The sequence below is a fragment of the Bufo bufo genome, chromosome 1 (assembly GCF_905171765.1).
Source record: "Bufo bufo chromosome 1, aBufBuf1.1, whole genome shotgun sequence".
NCBI classification, from domain to species: Eukaryota; Metazoa; Chordata; class Amphibia; order Anura; family Bufonidae; genus Bufo; species Bufo bufo.
The window spans coordinates 65065670-65076480 of record NC_053389.1 but is presented as its reverse complement, the minus strand read 5'-3'; the positions used below and the strand labels follow the sequence as shown (position 1 = coordinate 65076480).

General features: G+C 48.9%; 1 protein-coding gene and 1 non-coding gene across 2 annotated transcripts; both read right to left on the bottom strand.

Moving 5' to 3' along the window:
* Window positions 1-846: 846 nt before the first annotated feature.
* RPS25 (ribosomal protein S25) lies at window positions 847-9011 on the bottom strand. The gene is made up of 5 exons (XM_040425370.1): window positions 8863-9011; window positions 7187-7282; window positions 5826-6009; window positions 2444-2542; window positions 847-907 (listed from the first exon to the last, which is right to left on the bottom strand). Exons 1-4 carry the CDS (start codon window positions 8863-8865, stop codon window positions 2448-2450), a joined length of 378 nt encoding a protein of 125 aa, XP_040281304.1. The 5' UTR covers window positions 8866-9011; the 3' UTR covers window positions 847-907; window positions 2444-2447.
* Window positions 3682-3812, bottom strand: LOC120987435. The gene has a single exon (XR_005776036.1). It is a non-coding gene; the product is annotated as a small nucleolar RNA SNORA71 (small nucleolar RNA).
* Window positions 9012-10811: the final 1800 nt, after the last annotated feature.

Here is a 10811-nt window from a genome sequence, read left to right as displayed (position 1 = left end):
TGGCTGGGTTGTTATGGAGACTTGGTGAAAAACTATGTGGAGACTAAGGGCCTGCAAGCTTCTATTGGCCGATAAGAGTCATGTGACCAGGCTTCTATTGGCTAATGCGTTATTTTGGGGGAATATCTCAGGAACGGTACATCCTAGAGAGCCAACACCTGGTTTAAAACCTCCCCGGGCACCTGATGTACATGTGTGCCAAATTTGGTGATTGTAAATGCGACGGTGCGGATTCCTTTAGTGGACATACACTCGGCACACACAGTTCAGTGGTTGGGGTGCTTTAAAGGAGTTTTCCGAGGATTTGACTGATTGGTGGGGGTCTGACACCCAGGACCCCTACCGATCAGCTGTTTGTGAAGGCCACAGTCTTCCCTCTGCTTTTCCTAGGCCGAGTGACGATACATTCATTGGTCACATGGCCTAGGAGTGAATGGAGCTGCAGAACCAAGCACAGCCACTATACAATGTACGGCGCTAGGTGAGCCGAGAGAAGGAGCGCCGGTGCCTTCTCAAGACAGCTGATCGGCGGGGTCCTGGCCCCCCCACCGATCTGATACTTGGAAAGCCCTTTTCTGCAATAATGAGTGCTGGATGTGCTCTCTGGACACGTCCGTGCCCCATCACGTCAGCACGGGGAGCGGGTTCACCGCTTTGGTTCTAATCATCTATGTTTTTAGAATCTGCTACATTAAGCCATTTTACAAATTGGATCTTCACATAATCCAGCATTTCCAATGACGCAAACCCATGTACCCAAAGTCATATGAATTGAGCTTGAGACTTTCCTGTCCACTTAATTATACACAATTTGAGGATAAAGAGATAAAACTCCCAACACAAAATAAAGTCACAACTTTTTATTAGATCATTTACATAGAAAATGTGGTCGCTCCCAATCCAGGTCCTGTAATAGAAGAAAGTATTCGTTATTACCAAAAATGTCTTTCCTACTAAAACACAGCTGACCCGTCCATCAATCTGACACTCTGAAGAAAGGGGGTTATCAAAGACCAATACAGACCTCTCAGAGCGACCAACCCACAGCGGTGATCATACTTACCTGGTCCACGCCACTGGGTTTGGCCTGTCACTCCCAGGCCGTCCACAAGGGGACACCTGACCGCTGCGGCCAGTCACATGACAAGCTGTCTTGACACAAAACAGAATCCAGCAGCGGGGACCAGGTGTTGGTCATTACTACCGCAGGTCTGCCACATCAGGAGGTCAGATTTAGTTTAGGATAGCCTCTTTAATAATAGGTACCACCTCTAGGTGTGCACCAATTACTATACTGCAATTATCTGCTTATCATAACAGGTAGGATTACAATGACATATCACATCTATATGTAAACACAAGGTCCAACATTCACAATAGGTGATACCACAGCTTATCTGCTCCCTCCTGACCTCTGCACAAGTGATAGAGCATGGCCAGAACACTCTTAAGTCAATGAGCCCCCTCATTCTGTCTACTGACAACAGGGGGGGGGGGAGATCATCTTCCTTGCGCCAGAAAAGTGGCTTTAGAGAGTTGCAAATTGTGCGTTTGTGACATTTTTAATACGACTTTGAAAAACAAAACAATAGACGCAAGTGCATTTTATGCCAGCCTCGTCCCTTTTCTAAAAGGGGGCATGCCAAGAGGAGGATGGGGGCCTGACAAATACCCGTTTCATTCGCACCAGTTTTCTAACGTACATGAAGCCAGAAACCTACGGCATCTCTGATTTCAGTCTAGGTGCATAGACTGCAGTCAAAAAAGGGGAGGGGGCACAAACCGAAAAGGATGTGTGTATATCTGGTGAAAACTTACAAAAAAAAAAAAAAAATTCTGCAACACATTCCCTTTAAGGCTAGGCCATCAGTTGTAGAGAACCCTTCTAAGGCTACTTTCACACTTGCGTTCAGAGCGGGTCCGTCTGCCCAGACGGATCCGCTCCTATAACGCAGACGTTTGGATCCGTTCAGAACGGATCCGTCTGCATTATAGTTTAAAAAAATTTCTAAGTGTGAAAGTAGCTTCAGACGGATCCGTCCAGACTTTACATTGAAAGTCAATGGGGGACAGATCCGTTTGAAAATTGAGCCATATAGTGTCAACTTCAAACGGATCCGTCTAATCTCATACACTTTAATGGTACTTTGGTTTACGCTGCGGTTTTTCTGCACGAGAATCCTTTCCATCAAACCCAATGGGGGAGATTTACCCAAAACTGGTGTAAAGGAAACCTGGCTTAGCTGCCCATAGCAACCAATCAGACCCCACCTTTGGGAAATGAAAGGAGGAATCTGATTGGTTGCTATGTTTGCACCAGTTTTAATAAATCCACCCGCACATCTTATTGGGGGGAGGAGAAGCGCTTTTAACCCCCACACAAGGTCGGAGGAGCTAGGGCACAAGCAATAGCTTCATATGTCAGGTCCTAGCAGGAACTCACCCGTTTAGGCTTCCTCGGTTCCTGGAGGGGCGTCACCTCCCTTGGTGTTTCTGGTGTAGATAACCTGCGCTCGGTGTTTGGACACCAACTTGATCAGACCTTTAAGACACAGAACAGAAGCCGTTAGAGGGAGACTTTCTTTATACATTAAAGGGGACCTGTCTCCTCACGTCTTAAAGGGGTTGTCTCATTTCAGCAAGTAGCATTTATCATGTAGAGGAAGTTACAAGCTACTTACTAATGTATTGTGATTGTCCATATTGCTTCCTTTGCCATCTGGATTTATTTTTTCATTACATTATACACGGTTAGTTTCCATGGTTACAGACCACCCTGCAATCCATCAGTGGTGGTCGTGCTTGCACAATATAGGAAAAAGCACTAGCCTATGGTCCCAGCCACCAGAGAGGCCGAGCAGTGTATAATGTCATGGAAAAATGAATCCAGCCAGCAAAGGAGACAATATGGATAACAATACATTAGTAAGTGTCTGGTATTAACTTCCTCTACATGATAAATGCCATTAGCTGAAGTGAGACAACCCCTTTAATACTTGGATTCACCATAAATCTGGAGCATCTAAGAACTCTGCACTTTGCCATTCCTATTAGGCCCCTTTAGACGAGCGGGTGTCACGCTGCGGACTCACAGCCCACCACCCGGCTTGACCTCCCAGCACTGCCGGGGTCGCATAGCATTATATTGATTTACAATGCTATGTAACCCTTCGAGGTCTGGAATGTACTGGATAACACTGACATAATGCTGTCAGTGTTATACAATACATTCCAGACCTCTAAGGGTTACATAGCATTGTAAATCAATATAATGCTATGCGACCCCGGCAGTGCTGGGAGGTCAAGCCGGGTGCTGCGCTGCGGACAGAGTGACACCTTGTATGACAGGGGCCTTAAAGTAAGCCAACCAATATTTGGTAGTCAATGTGAAGTGTCCATCCCTGCACGACATTTATCCTCCGGCCTGAGACCCTGCAGGTCTAGACACCGGTCTAAGCTTACGCCATCTACAGGATTAGTAAATCTGGCCCACAGTGCTCCTGTGCTTCTTCTGCCAGTGCAAATTTCATGTGTATAAGTTCCCTCGGTCATTTTGCAGTTTGTGGCCTTTCTGCCCTCAGATTACTTTAAAATCTATAGTGAACTATACCATTCTATACAGAATGTTTTTTTGCGCGGCGTCGTTGTGCACCGCACACTGCCCAGCAGCGATACAAGTAGTGTGTGAAAGTCACAGGGTTCAGCAGCCACAGCAAAGTTCTCCGAACACGGGAAAAGCCTTCACAGGATGCTCTACCTGCAGTATCAATGACTGGGCCACTGTCAGAACCACAGTCACTTTCGATGCAGGACTCGACTGGTCTTTAAAACTAAATTGTAGCAATTTTAGTCAAAACCAGAAGTATAAAAAAAAGAAATTGTGGACCCATAGAAGTCAATGGGTCCACACCAGGATGCAGAGTGCACACGTCTGGTGTCCCGTTTTGCAGACCTGTGGTTAGCTGTCCGCAACACCGGCACAGATATTACCCTAATGCTAAGGCTCGCACGGGGCATAACCGTCGCTGAATGTCACAACAATGCATCACCTCACTGACCCGCTGCTGAATGTGTGCATTTCATAGCATGATGCAAACTCAATCCTGCAGCACAAAGGGGTTAAACCCTCATGTAGCATAAGGATTTTGCCGCAAATATTTTTTGCAAATGTATAATATCAGACAATCTGTACAAATGTGCAGTTCTCGGGGCACTTTCACGTGTGTGCGCAGCCTTGAAGTCGTGCCCCTCTGTTCTGGACACGGCTCATCCTGCCGGAGCACACAGCATTACGCTGATTTGTAATAGTGTGTCTCTGCGTGACCTGTATATACAGAATTAGGCCTCATTCACACGTCAGTGCGGCTCTAAACGAGGACAGGTGCAGATCTTTCCCGTATACATTATGTCGGTGGAGGCTCCAATCCTGGTTTGGCCTCACAATCACCGACGTGTGTTTTGAGGCTTTATGGCTTATTTGGACAACCATACGAACGGGTCCGCATCCATTCCACAATTTTGCGGAACTGGTGCGGACCCATTCATTTCAATTGGGCTGCAAAAGATGCAGACACCACGCCGTGTGCTGTCCGCATCCGCAGTGCCGTTCCACGGCCCCGCAAAAAACATAAAACCATGTCCTATCCTTGTCCACAATTGCTGACAAGAATAGGCATTTCTATTATAGTGCTGGCCATGTGCGGCCCGGTGTCTGTTTTGCAGTAGTCTGAATGAGCTGGCAGTATATGATTCTGTAGCAGTTAGGTCACGGAGAGGCACATTGCATTATAAGTCAGTATAATGCCGCCATCCGGGGGATCACGCTCATGCACAGAGCACGATTTCTGGACTGCACAAACTCATGTGAAAGAGCCCTAAAGCAAACAGCAGATAGTCAAATGGGGAACAAGTCAATGTTTTCCACATGCATGTCCATAAACCGTCTCCCTACAGTGTGGTCCTAAAGTTCTCCAAAGGGAGTTACAATAAAACGTTTATGGGCACTGCTTAATAAAAACACTATACTAGTAATCACATGTTCGCAACGCAATGTCATCACTGAAGCCCAGTAAACAGACTGACGGGTCGTAACAGGTAACACCTTTGCCATTTTAGCCTACTGCCTGCATTTGCCCCAATATTCCTAGGTCTCCGACAACCCCTTCCATTATAATGTGTTCTCAAAACTTGCTGGGCACATGACGTCTTACAGCAGAATCAGCTATGGACACTTACCTCTTATCCATCGCAGGGTGTCAGACCACTGCCAAACTGTTTCTTTGTAGCTCTGGTGCTGGAACTACAGGTCCATCCATTGTGTAGAGCTGTAGTTCCACTGCAAGAGCTACAAAAACAGCCGATTGGCAGCAGTGAAGGGTGTCGGACCCCTGTCGACCTGATATTGATGGCCCATCTTGAGGCTTGGCCCTCAATGCCAAAATGCTGGACAACCTCTTAAGGGCTGTTCAATCTGGACATTTATGGCATATACATAGACGCGCTTCCCACCGCTAGGACCAAATCCTATTCCAAAAACAGATCCTCACCATGAATGGAGAAGACACCATTTATGGCCATTTTCAGAAGCCCCACAGGAGTGAACGGAGAAAGCCTTGTGTGCAGCGTCCTCTCCATTCACAGCAGGGCTCAGTTCTTGAGATAAGAGCCGGTGCCAGAGGTGGAACCTTCATTCATCCATGTGCCATAAGTGTCCAGACAGGACAGCCCCTCTAAGCCCATGTCGAGTCCAACAGTCCCTTACCTTAGATCCATGATCACCCGTGCACATCCCTAAAACAAGATGTTACCTGCCATGAAGGTCTCACCTTTGTTGAGCAGCTCCTGGAGGGCGGCCCTGGCCAGCGAGCCTCGGATCTTCAGCCTCTCGGATACCACTGCTGGGGTGATGAGCTTGTAGTTGGGAACCTCTTTGCACAGTTTCTCATATGTGGCCTTGTCGAACAGCACTAGATTGTTCAGCTTGTCCCTGACCTTCCCCTTGGACCACTTCTACTCAAAGCAAAAGAAAGAACAGAAAAAAAAAAAAAAAAGTTTTACAAAGTCTACCCCATTAGTAGGTACACTTACATACACAGCTCCTTAGAGCAGGCCCTCAACATCACATCACTGGGGGTCCGACTCCTGACATCCCCACTATCATCTCACTGAATGGACCACGGGGCTTGTCCCCTTCATTATTTACTGCAGCTCAGTCCCATTGACGTGAATGCCACTACTAAATGCAGAGAGCTAGGCCTGGGGTAAACCACGAGGCTCTGATCAATCACAGCTGAAGAGTCAGTAGCAGATCAGAATGGGGTTGTTGGTGGGGTCTACTCCCCACACTCTAGGTACGCCTCCTACTCCAATGTATTTACCCCTTTCCCACTGACTAAGTGAAGGCAGGCAAAATATGCTACAAACTAACATGCCACTTCTGAAGGGCTTTTAAAGACAACCGCCTATAATGCATCTCCCATTAAAGTCAATAGAAAGCTGCGGGTTGTGTGTGATGGAACACACCATTTTTTTCTACCAGTGTGAACAGGACACTTTCCAGGAACACAGCAGCCCCTTTCAACCAGACTCTCCGTAGGGGTGCCAGGAGTCACGATGGCTCATCAGAACGGCTGTTTGAAGTGACCAGTTGGCATCAAGCTCACCAAGAACAGCGCCATACACTGTATAGAGGCTGCGCTTGGTATTGCAGCCCATACCCATGCACCTGAATGGTACTAGGCCATGTGACGGATGAACGTGGCGTCACAGGCCTAAATGCTCACTGACCATTGCAGCCTCTCTCTCTATGCTGAGGAGATAGGTCATTATGTGCTCTGGATACATTGGGCTCATTGCACTTAAAAGGGTTTCCCCAGGAATTTTTATATGGATTTAGGAGAGGTCCCCAGTACCAGATCCGCAGGGGTCCTACACCCCAGCCACCAGCTTTTCTGCAGTAGCACTGGAACCCAACGGCGCTGTGTAGTGGTCGCGCCTGGTTATTACAGCGCTGCTCCCATTCAGTGAATGAGCGGTGTAGTTCCTGCAAGCGTTGCCATTCAAATCCTGATGACCAATCCCAGGGATAGGTCAACTGTTAAATTCTGGAGAAACCCCTTTATCTTAAGGGATCAATACCCATTCAAACATGGTCACCCACTCGATGAGGACACTTCCATTGACTTACCTTCTTCTTGGCCTTGCCCCCAGACTTGTTGACGGGATCTTTGTCCTTTTTGGCGGACTTGCCCGCATCCTTTTTCTTCTTATCGTCTTTAGGAGGCTGTTGAGACACAATCATGCATTAGGATCGCAACCATATACACATGGCGCACGAGATGGCGGAAAGTATATAGCACTGAGGTGCTCCGGTCTAGATGTGCGGTGGCTCAGTGATTGCAGCGTTCCAATCAAGGACAACATCTGCATGGAGTTTGGATGGGTTTTCCTGGTTTCCTCCCACAGTCCTAAGATAGTGAGCCCCATTGGGGACAGCAAGTGGTGATAATGTCCGTAAAGCGCTGCGGAATATAGCAGCGCTATACAAGTGCCTAAAATAAATGGCAAGTTACGGTCTTAGGGGCTCCTGCAGACAAATGTATTTTGTGTCCGTTCGGGTTTTTTTGCGGCCTGTATGCGGAACCCACTTTAACAAGGGTGAAGAAAAAAAAAAAAGTAAAAAAAAAAAAAAAATGAATAAAAAGAAAAAATTCCGGATGTCCGTTCCGCAAAAAAAATAGAACATGTCCCATTTTCCACATTACGGACAAGGATAGGACTGTTCAGACGTCATCTGTATTTTTTGCGGACCACAAAATACGCACGGTTGAGTGCACGAGTCCTTACATTTAGCCTGTGCTCTCTGGGGTCCGCGTCAGTGTACGTTGCCGATTCAGGGGCCGCTGTTACATTACATTTAACCATCTCGCAACGCGAAGACTGCGACAGCAGCTGATCAGCGCTCCGAAGGTGTCGTGAAACTACAATTCCCAGCAAGCTCCATTTCTATGACAGTTCAGTATGCATGCTGGGAGTTGTAGTTGCACACCAGCTGACGTGCCGGAGGCTTCCTACCCCTAATGACTATGAAGGCAGTCGCTTTGGGGTATGCAACGTCCACGACATGCTGCCAAAGAACCGGAGGCTGGGGGCGGCTGCAGGACGCGCACGGCTTTCCCATCTTACAGCCAGTTCACAGCGGAAAGCAGAGCAGGGTTTCAATGTGAGGACCCCCGCCATACACCCCCACTGAATGGCGCTAAGCAAGCGGACGTCCAAACACTTGTCCCTTCTTGGCACGGTGAAGCGTATCACAGTCTCCCACTGAAATCAATGGTAGAGGCGCCGCCACCGAGGGCTTTTTAGGATGGCATCGCTGCCAGAGAACCCTGTGAATGGCGCCTTGGGGTAAGTTCACACGCAGACTTTTCTTTCCGGATTTGCATAAATTCCACATATTACAGAAGCAGCAAGGCGGATCGGATTTTTAAAAACTCATTTACACCAAAAATTGGTTTGGACGCATTTTTTTTAACCCTTTGCGAGGCCCCGCCTCTTTAGGGCCACAAGCTGTCACTAGATCAGTTATTGTGCTGATGAGAAATGCATGTTCCGGGGCGGCCCGTGTATACAGTATAACACCCGGGAGAACAGCCCCTCCAGTGTCCGGGCTCGGACTACAGAACGGTGTACAACACTCGGACTACAGGCCGACACATCACACCCGGCTCTACGGCGTCCTCCGCGGCTCATCCGGCCACACCGAGCCCCCGGCAGACCACACAGAGGCCGCGGAGGAAGACAGCCCGCCGCCACCCATCACCACTCCGCTAAAAGTCCGACTCCCGTCGCCCGGATCCTCACCATGCTGCTGCTCGTTCAAAGATGTCGGACAGAAAGGAAGAGACTCCGTGCGCGCAGAACAGGAAACCCCGTCGTGGGCGGCTTCTTCCGCTGCAAAGGACTACAGGCGGAAACTACATTTCCCAGCATGCGCGGCGTCACACGTGACAAGAGAGGGCTGTAATGTGTGCAGGCTGCCAGCAGGTGGCGCAGCCTTGGTTGTGGTTAGCGGAGGAGTCAGCGGGTGCATTTTTTTTTTTTTTTGCGGCCTGTGCGCGGAACCATTCACTTTCAATGGGGCTGCAAAAAAAGAAAAAGGAAATGACTGTGTGCATTCCGTTTCCATATGTCTGCTCCGACTTTGGTGCAGTACAGCAGTCTGAAAATACCTGGGATTTGCGATGTGAAAAAGGAAGGATGAATTTATTTTACATGTTTCAAATATAATGGGTACCGCATCATAAAATCGCATGCCGTTTTAGCGACAGTTCAGGCAGAGTATTTTGACAGCAGATTCTGCATCTAAGTGGCAGACACACATTTACTATAGTGTCTGCGTCTGTTTTTTGGGGGTACAAATGCAGTTTTCGAGCTCATGCACACAACAGTAGTTGTGGTCCGGATCTGATACGCGTTTTTTGTGGATCGGATGTGGACCCGTTCATCTGGTGCGCTGTCCGCATCTGTAAGTCAGTTCTTCGGCCGCAAAAAATATAGAACAGGGATCAGCAACGTTCGGCATTCCAGCTGTGTGGTGAAACTACAACTTCCAGCATGCTGGGAGTTGTAGTTTCACCACAGCTGGAGTGCCGGAGGTTGCTGACCCCTAATATAGAACATGTCCTATTCTTGTTCGTTTTCCGGACAAGGATACGACATTTCTACAGGAGTAAAAAAAAAAAAAAAGGCGGGATGCACTCGGCTGGGATCCATGTTTTGCGAGTCCTCTGATTTGCGGACCACAAAACATTCATGGTCGTGTGCATGAGCCCTAAGGCCTCATTCACACATGCGTGGATTTTCACGGACCGCTGTCCGTGAAAACCCGTCCTGCTGAATGCACGAGCGCATGGCGTCATTGTATTACTGTACAGCAGCACGAAGCACACGGCGTCATAGCAACCAATGACGCCGTGCGCTCGTGCATTCAGGAGGACGGCAGGCCGGGTTCTCATAGACCGTGGTCCGTGAAAATCCACGTATGTGGGAATGAGGCCGGTGCAGGCGACGCGATGACGTCATCGCGCCGCCTGAGCCGTATAGCGAGTGACACAGGCCGGAAGAGGCCTGCATCGCATCGCTGGAGGTAAGTATAAGTGTTTTTTTATTTATTTATATAGGTACAATACTGGATCATGATAAGGGGGGGGGGGCTACTGGCACATGATAAGGGGGGCTACTGGCACATAAAGGGGGCTACTGGCACATAAGGGCGGGCTACTGGCACATGATAAGGGGGGCTACTGGCACATGATATGGGGGCTACTGGCACATAAGGGGGGCTACTGGCACATGATAAGGGGGGCTACTGGCACATAAGGGCGGCTACTGGCACATAAGGGGGACTACTGGCACATAATAAGGGGGGGCTACTGGCACATGATAAGGGGGGGCTACTGGCACATGATAAGGGGGGGCGACTGGCACATGATAAGGGGGGCTACTGGCACATGATAAGGGGGGCTACTGGCACATGATGGGGGGCTACTGGGACATAAGGAGGGCTACTGGAACATGATAAGGGGGGCTACTGGGACATAAGGAGGGCTACTGGAACATGATAAGGGGGGCTACTGGCACATGATAAGGGGGGCTACTGGCACATGATAAGGGGGGGCTACTGGCACTTGATAAGGGGGGCTACTGGCACATGATAAGGGGGGGCTACTGGCACATGTTAAGAGGGGGGCTACTGGCACATAAGGGGGGGCTACTGGTACATGATAAGGGGGCTACTGGCACATGATAAG